The following is a 20,563-nucleotide window of genomic DNA, read 5'->3' on the forward strand; positions in this document are numbered from 1 at the left end:
CCCTTACCTCACAGTAAGTCTGACTGGAGGGGAAGAGAGTCTTAAATGTGGATCCAAACCCGATGATATTGAAGAGGCAGGTTGGCAAAAGGCTCTTGAGGGCCACCAGCATGGCATCCTAGCAGATGAGAAAGGGATTTTGAGATTCAAGGATGGAAGGGGAAGGGTTTACCACACCCCCCCCCACACACACCAGTATTTTCATTCAAAACCAGAAGTAACTGCTAAACAGCCCTTTGCCTCCCTGGCTGTACCCAGCACCTCCTTGTCCCATTGATTAAGAAATCTGCTGACACTGACCAAGGGCTGGATCAAAGCCATAATCATAAAACTTCTCATCCATGCATCAGGTCTGCCTCTTCAAAGCTGCGCTAATATGGCTTTCCTGTTCAGTCTCACCTCTTGCTGACCTTGAGAGGTGGTAGGGTGGGGGGGAAGCACCTGATCTCATTTGCCAAAGGGAAATTGACATCTAAGGGAGGAATGTTTTCTGCCCCAGGTTACAAAACTGTCGAAACAGGCTTCTGGCTGTCATCCAGGGCCTTTCGCATCAGATGCAACTTATCATTATCTGGGGACAGATCCCTTAGGAGGGTCGTCTTAGTGCAGATTTGTTGAGTGCTTAGGATGCATTTTACATACATTACCTCCTGCAGTCCTATGAGGCAGGCACAAGGTTGTCCCTGCTTCATAAAAGAAAAAAAAATTGAGGCAGAGGGAGGTGGAGTGATCATCTAGGCAGTAAATGGAGCTAAGCTCAAGATGTGTCATTTGTCTCCAAAGCCAGCCTATCAATATTAAAGTATCAAGCTTGGAAAAGGAGAAAGTCAACAAAAGAGAAGAAGATCCTCGATGAGGCAGATTCACATGGGGATTCCAACGATGGGCTTTAATATGGCAAAGACTGCAAGGCTGGTGCAGGAGTGGACAAGGTTTCATTCTGTCATTCATACAGTTGCTGTTAGTCACAGTTACTTGAGGACACCTAATAACAAACACAGCAGCTTATTTAACTGTGTTCCTTCAGGAGACCCTGACAAGAGAAAACTATAGGAAGGGACAGGGCAAGGGAGATGAAAAAGAGAAGGTGGAGATGGTGGCAGAAGCAAAAATGATATTTATAGAATGCAATTGCAAAGAGTAAGCAATTACTAAGTTCCAGATACTTTGCTAACTATTTTACAACATCAACGCTATAACATGTATTACAGCATAATAGTTTTTTTTAAAAAAGGGGCTTTGCAGCAAAACATACTGGGGTTAAAATGCTTTATTTACCATTACTAACAAGACCTTGAGCTAGTACTCTGAGCCTTCTTCTAAACATACTAAACATTCAGCGAATGGTTATTATTGTGAATCCAATGAAGTGTCATCCAGTCAACTGTGACTCGTAACAACACTGTCAATGGCAGATCTGGATAGACCTTGACCTATCCCGCACCATTCTCACAGTTTCTGATATGTTCGAGCCCATTGTTACAGTCCTTGTCCCAATCCATCTTGTTGAGGGTCTTCCTGACCCTCTACCTTTTCCAGCATGATGTCTTCTTACAGGAACTTGCTCCTCCTGACAATATGCCTGAAGTATGTGTGAGATGAAGTTTCACCAGCTTTGCCTCTAAGGAGCATCTCAATTTGTGGTTGTCATGTGCCATCAAGTTGCTTGCGAATCATAGTGACCCCATGTACAATAGCCCCGAAACCTGCTCTATCCTGTGACAAATTTACTGTCTCTGACACATCTACCCTCATTACCCCAGTCACTGAATCAAGCCACCTCATCCACTGATCTTTCTCTCTTTCTCTATCACTCCACCTTTCCAAGCATGATGTCCCTCTTGAAGGACTAGTCCCTCCTTGCAACATGCCCAAAGTATGTCAGATGAAGCCCCAGAATCCTTGCCTTCAAGGAGCAACCTGATTTCCCTCTCTCCATGATGAACTTGTTTGTTCTCCTGGCAATCCATGGTATATTCAATACTCTTCTCTAGCACCATAGCTCAATTCTCTTTCTATCATCCCTAGTCATTGTCCAGCTCTCTCTGATGCATAGCAAACAATTGCAGACTATGGCCTGGATCAGGCACACCTTTGTCTCCAGACTGACAACGTTGCTCTTTAATACTCTGGAGAGGTCTCTGACAGCAGACTTTGCCAGTGCAATTCATCTTTTGCTTTCCTGGCTGCTGGTACCAAGAGTTTTGATTGTGGAGCCCAGCAAACAGCTGTTAAGAATCTCAATCTCTTCACCATCTATAATGATGCTTCCAATTGGCCCAGTGGCGAGAATCTTTGTTTTCTTGATATTGAGCTTCAATCCATATTGAAGGCTGCAGTCCTTGACCTTCTGCAGCAAGAGCTTCAGGTCCTCTTCAGTTCCAGCAAGCAGAGTTGTGTCATCTGCATAACGCAGGTTGTTGATGAATTTTCCTCCAATTCTGATGCCACATTCCTTCTCATAAAGCCCTGCCTCCCGGATGATATAGAAATAGACTTTGAAGGCTTAGGAATTGTACTGCATCATAAAACCTAAGAAAAGGTCAAAGCTTCCAAAAATCTAGCTCTGGAGTCTTTCTTAGTGCTGGCTCTATGTTGGCACAGAGTTCGGGAGTGAGAATCTTCCTCCCCCTCCTCCCACCACTTGCTGTTTATTGATGGCACCCTAGGGATCAGCATGGCTCCAGGGAAACAAACTGTTATACACCAGTGTCCAGAAAGAAGCAGCTGTAGGGAAATCCTGAAACTCTTACACCATATGCCTTCTAGGCTCCACAGACCCAGAGCCCTTGCCCTCACTTTCAATTATAAACATTATCCTAAGTGTTCTCTTACTCTTTTCACTACTTATGTCAATTGTTTCACCACTTCCTAAATAACAGGCCTTGGAAATTCTATGATTCATTTCTTTGAGAAATGATGATAGTTATAGAATAGCTTCAGGTCTATTTTTCATAGGGTCGCTATGAGTCATGCTTGACTCGATGGCAATCAACAACAACAACATCAGTCAATATCTGCTTTTTTTTTTTATTAGCTACCAAGGTGCATTCTGTGGTGTTGGAGATGAGTATTGTATATACCATGGATGGCTAGGAAAACAAACAGGTTTGTCCTGGAGAGGGTGAAGCCTGGCTGCTCCTTGGAGGCAAGGATTCTGAAACTTCGTCTGACATACTTTGGACATGTTGCAAGGAGGGACCAGTCCTTGGAGAGGGACATCATGCTTGGGAGGGTAGAGGGACAGTGCAGAAGAGGAAGACCCTTGATGAGATGGATTGACTCAGTGACTGAGGTAATGGGGGTGGGTGTGTTGGAGATGGTGAGATTGGCACAGGATAGGGCAGAGTTTAGGGCTGTTGTACATAGGGTCACTATGAGTTGCAGGTGACTCGATGGCACACAACAACAACAATGTATGTTCTCCTAGCAGGAGACTTTGCTGATCTGTATAGATAGTCTCTGCTTACACCTATTAGAATTTTTTAAGCCACGGTTTTGGCAGCAAGTGGTAGCTAAAGTATTAGACAAGCTACAGGAAATGAAATTGTCTGAACTTTGCCCTCTGGCATGCACTGTTTGGATTTCTATTTCAACCCTCCTCCCTAAGCCCAGTTTTCCCTAAAACTTGAACCAAATGGGCCGTAATTAATGACTCAAGAAATTCTGATGGCCTCATTGTCAATGGGACAGGGTGTGTGTCCTGGGCAGTCTCAGTGCCTCTTTCTAAAAGGGACATGTCTGCAGAATGAACTGTACCAATGCAAAGCCATTTGTCAAGAGGATGAACTTGAGTTCCATGAGCGGAACTGGAAAAGAACAAAAGAGATGCCAAGGTGAAAGGGGATTTAAAGGGGACTGAATGGGGACCCAGAGAAAGTTATTTTTCAGAGAATATTGGAATGGAAGGGTTGGAAAGGTCTTTAGTTCAGGAAACGAATTTCCATTCAGAAACCATCGCCAATCAACTGGTAGCAAGTGCCTGAAACATTGAGATGAAAAGGATATAAAGAAGAAGCCCAAGTTTAGCAAGTAAAACAAAACAAAATGTGGTTAACTACTGATGCCTCTCCAGGTTTGAGAGAGGTGAACAGAGTAATATGTGGCATGTGTTTGCCTTCTATTTTCCCGTCCATATTGGTGTTTTTTTAAAAAAAATTATTATTAATTTCAATGAAAATTTAGAGAGACTTTGGATTTCCATTTATTCATTGTACTTTTCTCCCCTCCCAACCCTCTCCCCTAGTATACTACACTACCCTCTTGGAAAGGTAAAAGAAAAATTCTTTCATTGTTTTACAATCCCTCCCCCCAGGTCCTCTCCACTATGCAGCCTTTGCTCTGGACTTCTGTCATGACAAAAATACCTAATAACATATCCCTCTTAAACAGTTTTCTCCCTCATCTGTTTCAATGCAGTATACATTATTGAACCCATCTTTCTCAGTCTCCTCCAAACCCTGAGGTCAGTCCTGTTTTACAACAGTGGTACCATGCAATATTTGTCCTTTTGTGACTGAGAGACTTCACTCAGCATACTGTCCTCCAGGGTCACCCATTTTGAATAATATTGCATGAGTTACTTGTTTTTCAATGCAGCATAGTATTCCATTGTGTGAATATACCACAGCTTCTCTCTCCATTCGTTTGTTGATGGACACTTAGGTTGTTTCCAACTCCTTGCTATTGTGAACAAAGCAGCAATAAACATGGGTGTGTGTATATATCTGCTTGGATGTCAGTTATGGTTTCTTTGGGGTATATTCCCAGTAGTGGAATTGCTGGGTCAAAGGGTATCTCTATTTGCAACTTTTTGAGAAAGCGACATACCACCTTCCACAGTGGTTGCACCATTTTATACTCCCACCAACAGTGAATAAGGGTCCCAGTTTATCCACAACTTCGCCAGCATTTGTTGCTTGCTGTTCTGTTAAATTTTGCTATTCTGACTGGAGTGAGATGCTATCTCATAGTTGTTTTAATTTGCATCTCTCATAGTGCTAGGGATTTTGAACATTTATTCATGTGCTTGTTAGCCATCTGAATGTCTTCTTCGGTGAAGTCTCTGTTCATATCCTGTGTCCACTTTTCTATTGGACTATTTACCTTTATCTTACTGTGGTGAATTTTACCTTCTATATTGTTTTAAAGAAAGGAATAAATGAGGCTGAAAGTTGAAAACCAATTTGTACAATGTCACACAGCAGGTTAGTGACTGAAGCGCTTTTGGAACTCAGACCTTTTATTTCCCAGAAATTATCTCTCTATGATGCAATGCAACTGGGAGTGATCCAACTGAATGTGGAAACTATTGAACAATATCCTTAATATTACATGCTTCAACATTTGATAATGTCAACAACTTCATCCTGGTTGGATCCACAATTAACACCCTTGGTACTTGCAGTTAGGAAATAAGAGACACATTGCATTGAGAAAATCTGCAGTTAGGGACCTTACCAAATTATTGAGGAGTAGTGGTGTCAGTTTGAGGACTAAGGTACATCTGATTCAGGCCATAGTCTTTCTGATTACTAGCTGTGCATCTGAGAGCTCAACAGTGAGTAAGAATGACAGAAAAAGAATTGACATCTTTGAGCTGTGGTGTTGCAGAAGAGCACTGAACATCCCATAAATGACCAAGAGAACAAACAGATATGTCTTAGAGAGGGTGCAGTCAGAGTGCTCTTTGGAGGCAAAGATATTGAGGCTTTACATCACATACTTTGAGCATGCTGGTAGGAGGTGCTATTCCTTGATGAAGGACATGATGCTAGGAAAGGTGGAGAGTCCCCTAACCAGGTGGACTGACAAAGTGATTGCTGCAATGGGCTCTTGTCTGACAGGAAGTGTGAGGATAGCACAGGATAGGGCAGAGTTCAGATCTTTTGTTCTTAGGGTTGCTATGAATTGTACTCATCTCGATGGCACCTAACAACAACTACAACAATGCAACAGGGATGACATAACCAGTGAGGAGAGCTTTATTTTTTAGTAGAACAACATGAAAAAGCTCTAGCTCACAATACAAACAAAATGAACACTAGACCTGATCAGTTATGCTTTCCTTGCCAACCTTATGATTTTTGCGGAAAAGCATTACCGTCCTGCAGAATCACTTTTCTAACTTGGAAAAATTTCACTGGGCATATGATGTTGTTGTTGTTGTTGGTAAGTGCTGTCGAGTCTCAGGCAACTCACAGGGACCCTATGAAGGAGAGTCCTCAACGCTTGTGTGTCTCTCATCCTCTCTCCAGGTTCATAGGGTTTCCGGAGGCAAGTTATTACGGAAGTGGATGCCGCTCCTCCTTCCAAGCTTGTTTTAATCGGGGAGCTCCACCCCACTCTCTGTCCACATTGGGTAACCAGCCATTAATGCATTTAACACACATCAGTGTCACAGTATTCAGCCTCACAGCAACCACTTGTTACCCCTGTACGGCAACTTGTACACCAAGGTTATACAACCTAGAGGGAAAAAATATCTTCAAATGTTTTTTGTGGGGGGGGTGTGTGTGTGTGTTTTAACTCAAAGATGTAGCCTTGATGACTAAGTTGTACCTGACCTAAGCCATGATCTTTTCAATCATCTTATATGAAGGCAAACACTGGATAATGAAAAAGGGAAAACAGGATTGATGCATTGAGACTGTGGCGTTAGTAAAGATTATTAAATATACAGTGGGCTGAGAGAAGAGCAAACAAAGCAGTCTTAGAACAAATACAGTCAGAATTCTCTTTAAAAATGAGGATGGAGAGATTTTTCACTTCCTTTCTGTGGACATGCCATCACTAGAAAAGAGCAACATATTTGGTAAAGTGGAGGGTCAGAGAGGAGAAACTCTCAGGAGAAGCACTGACACAATAGCCATAACAATGGGCTGTTACTGGTATAAATATACCAATAGTTGTAGAGATGCTATAGGACCAGGAAACATTATACAAGAGGTTATACATAAAGTCCCCGTAAGTTGGAGCTAACTTGACAGCAACTAACAAGAAATGTTTTGGGTTTATTATTCCATTCTAAGTTGGTAAGTCTGTGGAAAGAATATAAATGATTACAAAGAAATGAGGAGGAGCTCTGTTGGCCTAGAGGGTAAGGAGTTGCACTGCCAGTCAAAGGCAACAGGTCCAATCTGTTCAGTGGGAGAAGGATGGACAGTCTCCTCCTTTGTGACTGACAGCTTCTAAAAACCTGCTGGAGCGTCAGCTATGAGTTGGTTCTGACTTGATGGCAATGAATAGCAATAATGAATAGGGCTGAAGGATCGTTGGTGCAGTGGTTAAGGGCTTGGCTACTAAATGAAAGGTCAACAGTTGTCAGATTCTATAAAAGTTTTCAGCCTTGAAAACCCAATGGAGAGTTTTACTTTGTTAGAACTGACTTGCTGGCAATAAGATACAACAAGTGGTTGAAGTGAAGGTCAGCATTCCGGAACCTTGGACAGTTCCCCAAATCCACACGGTGTGTGCAGAACTATCCTTAGCATGAAGCCTTTGTTCCCAAGAATTCTGATTTATTGTTATTGTTGTTGTTAGATGCCTTCAAGTCTACAACTTATAGCAATTCTATGAATAACAGACCTGAAACTTGTCGTTTTCTGCACCATCCTCCCTATCTGTGTCATGTTCAAGTCCATTGTGGTAGTCATTGGGTCAATCTACCTTATTGAGGTTCTTTCCTTTGTGGAAACTCTACCTTCCCCAGAATTTCTTCAAGGATTGGTTCTTCTTGGAAATAAGCAAAAAGTAAGTGAGACAAAGTTTCACTATTACTGCTTATAAGGAATTCTCTCATTGCACTTCTTCAAGGTAGATATTTTTGTTCTTTTGGTGGTGGTGGTTGTTCTTATGCAGTCAAGTCAGATTTGACCCATAGCTGACCCTTCAGTGGGTTTTCAGAGGCAGTAAATTGCATGAGAGGAGATTTCCCATGTTCCCAGAGAGCAGCTGGTGGATTCGAACTATATGCCTTTGGATTGGCAGTGAAGCTCCTTACCATTCTTTTGGTTGTTGTTGTTGTGTACTATGGAGTTGCCAACAACTCATAGCATTCCTTCTGGTCAGTTTTCAGAGGCAATAAATCACATGGTGGGAGATTGCCTATCTTTCTCCAATGGAGCAATTGGCAGATATGAAACATATTCCTGTGGGTCGCTGGTGCAACTCTCTATCACCAAACCTCCATGATACGGTTGCTCAATATTCATTGAGCAGGTATAGTAAAAAATGAGATAATCAATAATTTTTGCTGAAACTGAGGAGGACCCGAAATGCTTGCAACAGAAGGTCGAGGACTGCAGCCTTCAATATGAATTGAAGCTTAATATCAAGAAAACAAAGATTCTCACCACTGGGCCTATTGGAAGCATCATGATAGATGGTGAAGATTGCTAACAGCTTTAGATTGCTTGGCTCCACAATCAACACTCTTGGCACCAGCAGCCAGGAAATCAAAAGATGAATTGCATTGGGAAAGTCTGCTATCAGGGACCTCTCCAGAGTACTGAAGAGCAATGACGTCAGTCTTGGAGACTAAGTTGTGCCTAATTCAGGCCATAGACTTTGCAATTGCTTGCTGTGCATCAGAAAGCTGGACAATGAATAGGGATGATTGGAAGAGAATTGATGCCTTTGAACTGTGGTGCTGGAGAAGGGTATTGAATATACCAGGAGAACAAATAAGTTTGTTTTGGAGAGGATAAAATCAGGCAGCTCCTTGGAAGCAAGGATTCTGAGGCCTTGTCTGACACACTTTGGACATGTTGCAAGGAGGGACTAGTCCTTGGAGAGGGACATCATGCTTGGAAAGGTGGAGGGACAGCACAAGAGAGGAGGACCCTGGATGAGATGGATTGATTCAGTGACTGGGGTACAGAGACAATAAGGTTGGCACAGGATAGAGCAGAGTCTAAGGCTGTTGTACACAGGATTGCTATGAGTCACAAGTGACTCGACAGCACATAACAACAACAACAACAACAACAGACAACAACAAGAATTCAAAGACATCAATCCTGTTTTCTTTACTCTTTGTCCAACTTTCAGATGCATAGGAAATAATTGAAAATATTAAAGCTTGCATTAGGTGTACCTTAGTTTTTAAACTGACATCCTTACTCTGTAGCACTTAGAAGAGGTTCTTGAAAGTAGATTTCTCCAATACAGCACATTTTTTTTCTTTCCCCCTTTATTATTATTAATAATAATAACAATTTAAATGAAAATGTACAGATTTTGGATTTCCATTCATTCATTGTTGTACTTTTCTCCCTGTCCACCCCTCCCCTCCAGTTCATTCTTTTCTTTAAAAAGTAAAAGAAAAATTCTCTCATTGTTATACAATCCCTCCCCCCAAGTCCACTCCACTATGCAGCTTTCGTTCTGGACTCATGTCATGATAGTAATACCTAATCATACATACCTTTTAAACAGTTCTCTCTCTCATCTACAATACATTTTTTTAAATTTCTTAACTCCTGTTAAGCAGGTGCTGATTGTAGATGTTGGACTATGGGTTGTGGACTATGGATGTTGACAATGAATTTAAGTAAAATGAAGTCCTTGACAACTTTAATCTTTTCTCCATCTATTATGATGTTACCTATTGGTCCAGTAGTGAGGGTACTGTTTTCTTGATATTGAGATGTAACCCATATTGAAGGCTATAATCTTTATTTTCTGCAGCAAGGCTTATTCATTTTCTGCAAATAAGATTGTATCATCTACATAATGCAGGTTATTTTTGTTTTCATGATGCAGGCTATTGATGAATTTTTCCAATGCTGATGCCACATTCTTCATACAGTCCAGTTTCTTGAATGAATTGTTTACATACAGACTGAATTAGTGCAGGTAAAGGATACAACCCTGACACATACACATCTTTCCTGATTTTAAACCACGTGGTTCAGTTTGGACACCTGCTTCTTTGTCTATAAGTTTTCATTTGCACAATTGAGTTTTCTGGGACTCTCATCCTTCTCAATATTAGTCATAATTTTTCCTAATTCACAGTCAAATGTCTTTGCATAACCAATAAAATTCAAATAAGAATTTTTCTAGTATTCTCTAAACTCAGGCCAAGATCCATTTGACATAAGCAATGATAACCCTCATGCCACAGTCTTATCTAAATTCAACTTTAATTCTGTTCTCTGCTGAAGTACGTGAAATAAAGCTTTCTCTTTGCTTTTTTTTTTCTTTCAAGGAGTACTCTGATTGGACCTTTTCCAAGACATATCTGCTTGTTCTTTTGGCTGTCTGTGAGTCCATTCAGTACTCTTGTCCAACACCACAGCTCAAAGGCTTAAATTCTACTTCTGTCGTCTTTATTCATTGTCCAGTTCTCAGATGTAGAACGATTGACCTTGGGCTGTTGTTGTATACTGTAGAGTCAGAACCAACCCATAGCTGACCCTCAGGTGGGTTTTTAGAGGCAGTTAATCACATGGAAGGAGATTGCCCATCCATCTCCTGCAGAGCTGCTGGTGTCCTCAAACTGCTTGCCTTTAGCATTGCAGCACAGCTTCTTGCAACTAGGCCACCAGAGCTTCCAGGATCAGTTTTCTCTTTTGGAAAATGGGGTCCAAAGGACCAACTTCATAAGGTCTGCATTCAATTCTAATGCATTAAATGTTGATTTAAGTATCTCGTGCATCGTAGGCTTTCAGTAAATGTTAGTTTCCTTCCTCTTCTTTCTTCATGCAGCCCCTAGTAGGTCATTTTAACTAGAGCTGGCACTCAGCCAAAGTCTGTAGAAAGTCCAGGGCAGCCATTAAAGATTTCATCCTTTGTGAATGGGAAACAGCTCTACTTCTGCTCGCATCTCTTCATAGTTTTATTTTGGGACTGTTTTGAGCTAGGTGTCTGTTTGAACTGATAAAATTGTTCACTGTTTCACTTTTACTCATGGATGGTTATTGACAAAAGTGGTTAAGGTGTAAAAGAAAGTTGCTTGGAACAGAAAGTACAAAGGAAGTCAGGCTATGGGAGCATAGTTGATTTACTCTGGAGTTCTGCAGCTAGGGAAGGGAATCTGTTATGAATTGAACTGGCTCCCCAAAAGAGAAGTTAGAAGTCCTAATCCATGGTATTATTAAAGTGAATTTATTTGGAAATCAAATCTCTGAAGATGTTATTAATTTTGTTGTTGTTAGGTGCCATCCAGTTGAATCTATGAACAACAGATTGGAAGGAACCTTGTCCTATTTTGCATTACCCTCATGATCTTTGTTATATTTGAGCCAATTGTTGCAGTCACTGTGTCATCTATCTTGGTGAGGGTCTTCTTTTTCCCTGACCATCTACCTTTCCCAGTATGATGTCTCTTTCCAAGGACTGTTGTTGTCATTGTTAGGTGATTTCCGGTCAAGTGTGACTCATAGTGACTCTACAAACAAGTGATCCAATGCCATGCCATCCTCACAATCTCTGATACACTCAAGCCTATTGCCACAGTCACCAAGTCAACCCATCTAGTCAAGGGTCTTCCTCTCTTTTACTACTCCTCCACCTTCCTAAGCATGATGGTCTTCTCCAAGGAATAACCTCTCCTCGCAACATGCCCAAAGTATATATAAGATGAAGCGTCATCATCTTTGTCTTTAAGGAACACTCAGGCTACACCTTCTCAATGACATATATCTGTTTGTTCTTTTAGCATTCCATAGGATATTCAGTACTCTTCTCCAGCACCAAAGTTCAAAGGCATCAATTCTGTCATCCTTAGTCATTGTCCAGGTCTCAGCTGCATAGCAAGTGACTGAAAATATCATGGCTTGGATCAGCCACACCTTATTCCTCAATAATTTGGAGAGGAACTTGACTACAGTCTTTATCAGTACAATATATCTCCTGATCTCCTGACTACTGGACCAAGTGCATTGAATTTGGATGCAAGTAAGATGAAGTCTTATTTGGGTTAAGGACTGTGTTGTTGTTATTACTGTGTGCCATTGAATCGGAACTGACTCATATATGACCCTTCAGTGGGTTTTCAGAGGCAGTAAATTGTATGGCAAGAGACTGCCCATCTTCCTTTAGTGGGCAGCTAGTGGGTTAGAATCACATGCTTTGGACTAAAGACTTGTTGTTCCTGTTAGGTGCCGTTGAGTTGAATATGAGTCAAAGTAAACCTATGAGCAACAAACCTGAATCCTGTGCCATACTCTCTATCTCTGATACACTTGAGTCCATTGCTGCAGTTACTATGCTAATTCATTTTGCTGTGGGTCTTCTTCTTTGCTGATCCTCCACCTTTCCAAGCATGATATCCTTTCCCAAAGAATAGCCTCTCCTAGCAATGTGTCTAAATTACGAGGTCTAAAGCTCTTTGTCGTCCTTGCCTCCAGGGAGCACTCCAATTGCATCTTCCAAGACATAACTGTTTGTTCTTTTGGCAGTCTGTGGGGTATTCAGTATACTTCTCCAACATCCCAACTCAAAGGCACCAATTCTTCTGTCATCCTTATTCATTGTCCAGCACTCAGATGAAGTAGCAAGCAACTGAAAAGATCTGACTAAGGTGCACCTTAGTCTTCAATCATCACTGCTCTTCAGTAATTTTGAGGGATCCCTGACAGCAGACTTGCCCAAAGCAATACATCCTCCTTATTTCCTGACTGCTGGTAACAAGGGTGTTGATTGTGGATCCAAGCAAGATTAAATCATTGACAGTTCTATTCCTTTCTCTTTCTATCATGATGTTGCCAACTGGCCCAGTGGTAAGAACTTTTGTCTTTTTGATATTAAGATACAATTCATATTCAAGGCTACAGTTCTTGATCTTCTGCAGCAGGCACTGCAGGTCCTCTTCAGTTTCAGCAAGTGAGGTTGTGTCATCTGCATAATGTAGGTTGTTGATGAGTCTTCCTCCAATCATGATACCGTATTCTTCCTCACAAAGCCCAGCTTCCCAAATAATCTGTTCTGCATATGTTGTTGATTGCCTTCAAGTAAAGCATGACTCTTAGTGACCCTATGAACAAAAGGGCTGAAGCCCCTGTACAACTATTGACATTTATCAAAGTTCACAGAGTTTCCAGAGGCATGTTATTTAGGAAGTGCATGTCACTCTTGCTTCTAAACCTGTCACAGTATGTTATTGTTTTTATGTGCCATTGAGTCACCTGTGATGTATAGCAATCCTATGTACAGCAACTCTGAACCCTTCCCTGTCCTGAGCCAGTCTTACTGACTCTGATACAGCAACCACTATCACCTCAGTCACTGTATCAATCCATTTCATCCGGGGTCTTCCTCTCCTGCGCTGTCCATCCACCCTTCTGAGCATGATGTTCTTCTCCAAGAACCAAACTCTCCTGGCTATGTGACCAAACTAAGTGAGGTGGAGCATCAAAATCCTAGGCTTCAAGAAAAGACTTGGTCTCACCCTCTCCAAGCCAGACCTATTTGTTTTCTTGGCAGTCCATGGTATGTTCAAGACTCTTCTCCAGCACCACAACTCAAAGCCATCTATTCTTCTTCTGTCATCCTTAGTCATTGTCCAGCTCTCTGAAACATAACAAGTAATTGAGAAGATCATGGTCTGGATTAGGCGCTCCTTTGTATCTAGACTAACATCGTTGCTCTTCAGCAATCTGGAGAGGTCCATGACAGCAGATTTCCCAATGCAATTTATCTTTTGATTTCTTGACTGCTAGTGTATCCATGGTGCACCTGCTTCCTGGTCTAGGTATAGATTTCACATGAGTACACTTAAACGTTCTGGGATTCCCTTTCTTCTCAATGGTAGCCATAGTTTGTTGTGAACCACACAGCCAAATGCCTTTGTTCAGTCTATAAAACACAGCTAGACATTCTTCTGATATTTTCTGCTTTTAACCAGGATCCATCAGCTGACTGTGAAACAGACTATCAATTACTCATATGGAAGTTCAAATTAAAGCTGAAGGACATTAAAAAATCCACAAGAAACAAGATATAACCTTGAGTCTGTTCCACTTGGATTAAAAAGTCATTTTAAGAACATGTTTGAGGCACTGAACACCAATGATCGAAGACCAGAGGAGCTGTGGAATGAAACCAAAAACTAAGGACTAGTTCCTCCTAAAGATATGCCCAAAGTATGTGAAATGAGGTTTCATCATCCTTGCCTTTAAGAAGCATTCTACTTACATTTCCTCCAAGACAGATTTGTTTAGTCTTTTGGTAGTCCACAAGATATTCAATACTCTTCACCAGCACTATAATTCAAAGGCAATGATTCTTATGTCATCCTTATTCACTGATTAACTTTTGCTTTATAAGAATCAATTGAAAATATTATGGCTTGTGCCGGGCACACTATAGTCTATAAACTGACATCCTTGCTCTTTAACCCTCTGGAGAAGTCCTTGACAGCAGACTTTTCCAATGCAAACTTTCATTTGACTTCTTGACTGCTGCTACCATGTGTGTTGATTGTGGAAGCAAGTAAAATGAGATTGTTGAAAACTTCAATTTTTAAACCATCTATCAAGATGTTGTTGCTGGTCCAGTGGTAAGGATTTTATTGTTGTTTTTAATGTTGAAATATAACCCATATTGAAGGCTGTGGTCTTCGATCTTTTCCAGCAAGTACTTCAAGTTTTCTTCATTTCCGCCCCCTGCCCCCCAAGGAAGGTTGTGGATCTGCAGAACACAAATTGTTGGTGAGTCCTCCTCCAATGTTGATGCCATATTATTTTTCATATAGTTCTCCAATATTGTTGTCATATTCTTTTTCATATAGCTTCTCAGATTATTTGCTTAGCATACAGACTGAATAGGTATGGAGAAATGATACACCCCTGACGTACATCTTTCCTAATTTTAAACCATGCAGTATTTCCATGTGCTATTTGGACAACTGCTTCTTGGTCTATGTTTAGGTTTCACTTTACAAGAGATAGTTTCTGAATAGGATAGAATCTAATCCAATCTGAGTGGTGTCTTTAAATGTAGGAGACATGACATGGAGAGGTAGACAGAGAGAAATGGTCCCACAACAGAATTAGGCTATAACCACAAGGCAAAGAACCAAAGAAAACAAGCTTGGGATAGGCAAGAACAAATTTCATTTAGGGTCTTTAGAGAGAACATTGCTCTGGCAGCACCCAGAATCTAAAACAATGAGATGATTTTTTCCCATTTAAAGCTGTCTACTAATGAATAACTATGTTGTTGTTTTTGTTCTGTGTTGTCAAGTTACCTGTGACCCATAGCAACCCTATGTATGGCAGCTCTGAAACCTGCCCTGTCCTCAGCCAGTCTAACTGATTCTGACACACCACCCCACTGGCCCAGTTAATGTATCAATCCATCTTATATGGGGTCTTTCTCTCCTGTGCTGTCCCTCTACCCTTCCAAGCATGATGCCCTTCAAGCACTGGTCCCTCTTGGCCACTTGCCCAATATAAGTGAGATGGAGCTTCAAAATCCTAGCCTCCAAGGAGAAACTTGGTGTCACCCTCTCCAAGTAGACCTATTTGTTTTCTTGGTGGTTCATGGTATGTTCAAGACTCTTCTACAGCACCACAACTCAAAGGCATTGATTTTTCTTCTATCATCTTTAGTCATTATCCAACCTTCTTCTGATGCATAGCAAGTAATTACAAAGACCATGGCCTGGATTGTTGTTGTTAGGTGCCATCGAGCCGAGTACGACTCATAGTGACCCTATGAAGAAAAGATCTGAAACAAGTCCTGTTCTGTGCCATCTTCACACTTCCTGACACACAAGAGCCCATTGCAGCAATCAGCTTGTCAATCCACCTGATTCGGGGTCATCCTCTCCTTCACCAACCCTCCATCCTTCTAAACATCATATAGATCTCCAAGGAATAGCATCTCCTAGCAATATGTCCAAAGTTTATTAGGTGAAGTCTCATCATTCTTCATTCTTGCCTCCAAAGAGCACTTTGGCTGCACCCTCTCCAAGACATATATCTATTAGTTTTCTTGGCCATCCATGAAATGTTCAGTGCTCTTCTCCAACACTACAGTTCAAAAGCATCAATTCTTTTTCTGTCATCCTTATTCATTGTCCAGGTCTCAGATACACAACTAGTAATTGGAAAGACCATAACCTGAATCAGATACACCTTAGTTCTCAAACTGACATCACTACTCCTCAATAATTTGGAAAGGTCCCTAACAGCAGACTTTCCCACTGCAATGTGTCTACTTATTTCCTGACTGCTTGTACCAAGGGTGTTAATCGTGGATCCAAGCAAGATGAAGATGTTGACAGTTTCAGTCTCCTCTCCATTCATCATGACATTGCCTATTGATCTAGTGATAAGAATCTTTGTTTTCTTGATATTGACACACAATATATACTGAAGGCTGCATTCCTTGATCTTCTGCAACAAGTGCTTCAAATCCTTCTAACTTTCAGCAAGCAAGGTTGTATCATCTGCATAATGCAGATTGTTGATGAGTCTCCCTCCAATCCTAATGTCACATTCCTCTTCATAGAGTCCAGATTCTCAGATAATTGCTCAGCATACAGATTTATCAGGCATGGAAACAGATACATCCCTGATGCACTCCCTTCCCAATTCCAAACCATGCAGTGTTCCCATGCTCCGTTCGCACAACAGCTCCTGGTCCAGGTATAGGTTCCTCATGAGCACAATCAAGTGCTCTGGGATTTCTACTCTTCTCAATGTCAGCCACAACTTGTCATGATCCACACAGTCAAATGTCTTTGCATCGTCAATAAAGCACATATAGACATTCTTCTGGTATTACTTATATCAGCCAGCATCCATCTGACATCAGCAATGATGTCCTTGGTGTGATAGCATCTTCTAAATCCTAGTTGAACCTCTGGCAATTCCCTATTTATGTACTGTTTCAGCTGTTTTTGAATGATCTTCAGCAGTATTTTGGTAGCATGTGATACCAATAATATTGTTTGATAATTTCCACACTCTGTTGATCACCCATCTTGGGAAGAGGAACAAATATAGACCTTTCCAATCCATTGGTCAGACAGCTGTTCTTCAAATTTCCTAGCATCCAAGGCTGCATCTGTTAATTGAAACAAGTCAATTGGTATCCCATCGATTCATCCACGAAGAAAGCAAAAGGTCATTACAAAAACAGAGGAGAAAGAAAAAACCAAACTGGATGTCAGAAGAGACTCTAAAGATTGCACTGGAATGTTGGGGAGCCAAATATAAAGGAAAACATGTCAAAGTAAAAGAACTGAACAGATAATTTCAAAGGGCAACTCGGGAGGACAAAACAAAGTATTAAAATGGAATGTGCAGAGAATTGGAATTGGAGAATAAAAAGGGAAGCACTTGCTCTGCATTTCTCAAGCTGAAAGAACTAAAAAACAAATTTAGGCCTCATGTCGCAATCTTGAAAGATGTTATGGGCAATGTATTGAATGACCCAGAAAGATCAAAAGAAGATGGAGGGCATATACAGAGTCACAGTAGCAGAAATAATTGAATGACACTGAAAAATTTCAGGAAGTACAATATGAACAGAAGCCAATGGTAATTAAAAAGGAAGTAGAAGCTGCTTTGAAGGCATTGGCTAAAAATAAGGCTCCAGGAATTGATGGCCTGAATTAGGTGCACCTTAGCCTGTAGATTGACATCGTTGCTTTTCAGTACTCTGGAGAGGTCCCTGACAGCAGATTTTCCCAGTGCAATTTCTCTTTTGATATTCTGGCTGCTGGTGCCAAGAATGTTGACTGTGGAGCTGAGCAAGCTGTAATTGTTAACAACCTCAGTCTTTTCTCCATCTATCATGGGGCTGCCAATTGAACCAGTAGTGAGTATCTTTGTATTCTTCATATTGAGCTTCAATTCATATTGAAGTCTACAGTCCTTTATTTTCTGCAGCACGTGCTTCAAGTCCTCTTCAGTTCCATCAAGCAAGGTTGTGTCACCTGCATAATGTAGGTTGTTGATGAGTCTTCCACCAATCGTGATGCCATAGCCTTCCTCATAAAGCTCAGCTTCCCAAATGATCTGTTCTGAATATAGATTGAAAAGGTATGGATACAGGCTGCATCTTTGACACATTCCTTTCTCAATTTTTAACCATGCCATTTTCCCTTGCTCTGTTCTGAGCACTGCTTCCTGCTTCAACTATAGATTTCACATAAGAACAATCAAGTGTTCTGAGATGCCCATTTTCCTCAAAGTTAGCCACGATTTGTTGTGATCCACATAGTCAAATGCCTTTGTATAGTCAATGAAACACAGACATTCCTCTGATACTCTTTGCTTTCTGCCAAGATCCATCTGACGTTGGTGATAATGTCTCTAGTGGCACAACTTCTTCCAAACCCAGCTTGTATTTCTGGTAGTTCTCTGTCAATGTATTTCCAGTTGTTTCTGAATAATCTTCAGCAGGATTTTGCTAATGTGTGATGTTGTTGTTGTTGTTAACTTCTGTCAAGTCAAGCATGACTCATAGCGACCCTATGAACAGAAGATCTGAACTCTGCTCTTTAACTATCATCATAGTTTCCAGAGGCATGTTGTTTAAGAAGTGGATGCCACTCCATTGTTTGGTTATTTCCCCACTCTGTTGGGCCACTTGTTTTGGAACGGGAATAAATATGGATCTCTTCCAGTCAGTTGGCCAGTAGTTGTCCTCCAGATTTCTTGGCACAACCTGGTGAGCACATCCAGAGCAGCATCTGTTTGTTGAAATATGCCAGTTGGTATTAATCCCTGAGGCTTTATTTTTTACCAAGTCCTTCAGAGCAGCCATCACTCCCTCCTTCATCAGCATTGCTCTTGATCATATGCTTCTGTTTCTTGAAATTCTTCTGTGTCAGCCAATTCTTTTTGGTACAGTGACTCTGTATACTCCTTCCATCTTTTTTTAATGCTTCCTGAATCATTCAATATTATGCCCATAGCATCTGTAAGTGTTGCAACTTGTGGCTTGAATTTGTTCTTTAGTTCCTTCATCTTAAGAAATGCTGAGTGAGTTTGGCCCATTTGATTTTCGACTCCAGCTCCTTGCACATCTCATTATAATACTTTGCCTTGTTTTCCCAAGCTGCCCTTTGAAATCTTCTATTTGGCTCCTTAACATCTTGATTTCTTCTCCTTACTTTGGCTTCTCGGTGCTCTAGTGCAATATTCAGAGTCTCTTCTGACATCCATTTTGGTGTTTTTTTCTTCCTCCTTTGTAATGATCTTTTGCATTCTTCAGGGACGATATTCTTGATATATTCCCATAGCTCATACATAGCTCATTAGTGTTCAAGGCTCCAAATCTGTTCTTGAGTTGGTTTTTAAGTTCAGGAGAGATAGACACAAGATCAAATTTTGATTTCTGTGGATTTGATCTGCTCTTTTTTTAGCTTTAATTTGGACTTGCATATGAGTAGTTGGTGGTCTGTTCCACAATCAGCACCTGGCCTAGTTTTCACTGCTGATACTGAATTTCTCCAATGACTCTTACCACAGATGTAATCAGTCTGGTTCCTGTGCATATCATCAGATGAAATCCATTCATATAGACTGCATTTATGTTTCTTATGAAAGGTATTTGCAATATCTGTTAGTCTACTCTTAGTGTCCCCTACTGTACATAGGATTTTTGAAGGCCTGTTGTATTTTAGAAGTAGATGGCCATTTCTTCTTCCTTTTTGTTATGTCCAGTTGAATCACTTGTGACTCATAGCAACCCTGTGTAAAACAGCCCTATACCCTGCTCTATCCAGTGCCAATCTTGTTGTCTCTGACACACCTATCCCGAATCAACCCATTTCTTTCAGGGTCCTCCTCTCTTGTGCTCTCCCTCTACCCTCCCAAGCATGATTTCCCTCTCCAAGGACTTGTCTCTCCTTACAACATGTCCAAAGTATGTCAGATGAAGCTTCAAAATCCTTGCTTCCAAGGAGCAGTCTGGCTTCACCCTTTCTAGGATGAACCTGTTAGTTCTCCTAGCCATCCACGGTATATTCAATATTCTTCTCCAGTATCACAGCTCAACGGCATCAATTCTTCTTCTATCATCCATAGTCATTGTTCACCTTTCTGACACATAGCAAGTAATTGCAAAAATCATGGCCTTAATTTGGATGCTTAGTTTAAGAACAACTTCTGACAGACAAGGATTTTACTGAAAAGGAGTAGATGAAAGACACTTCCTTTCAGACATAACCAATACATCCACTATCCCCTCACCCAAGCATGTGTGTCTTGTCACTTCCCTTTCCTTACTGCATGAGCATTCCTTGCACTCCTGCCTACCTGGTCAAGCATCTCCCTCCCCCAACCACCTCTTGCTATGATAGTTTAGGCCACAAGTCACTTCTGTGATGTCTTACACCACACACTGTTGTTGGTCTCTCACGCTGATGCCTATCTTTTTTTTATTATAATTTTTTTATTGGGAAAAACATATTGGGGGTACAAGGAGGTGAGGGTTGGGGGCAGAAGGGTGAGGATGGGCCAGGATGCAGTTGCAGAGCTATACAGTTTGGTCGGTGGAGGGAGCCGGTGAAGGAAATGATGAAGGTCCAGTGGAGACCAGATGCTACAGAGGAATGACAAGCATTTTCCAATAGTAATTAAACCGACTGTCTTAT

The 20,563-nt window shown here is 41.2% G+C and overlaps 1 protein-coding gene across 1 annotated transcript in view; it reads right to left on the reverse strand.

Moving 5' to 3' along the window:
- VWA5B1 (von Willebrand factor A domain containing 5B1) overlaps window positions 1–20,563 on the reverse strand; it is an 88,098-nt gene that overhangs the window by 48,821 nt on the left and 18,714 nt on the right. Inside the window, 1 exon segment of the mRNA XM_006883674.1 lies at window positions 8–118. Within this exon segment, the coding sequence (XP_006883736.1) occupies window positions 8–118 (111 nt within the window).

Source organism: Elephantulus edwardii, unplaced genomic scaffold (genome assembly GCF_000299155.1).
Source record: "Elephantulus edwardii isolate Elephantulus edwardi_28Jun2011 unplaced genomic scaffold, EleEdw1.0 scaffold00028, whole genome shotgun sequence".
Classification (NCBI taxonomy): Eukaryota; Metazoa; Chordata; class Mammalia; order Macroscelidea; family Macroscelididae; genus Elephantulus; species Elephantulus edwardii.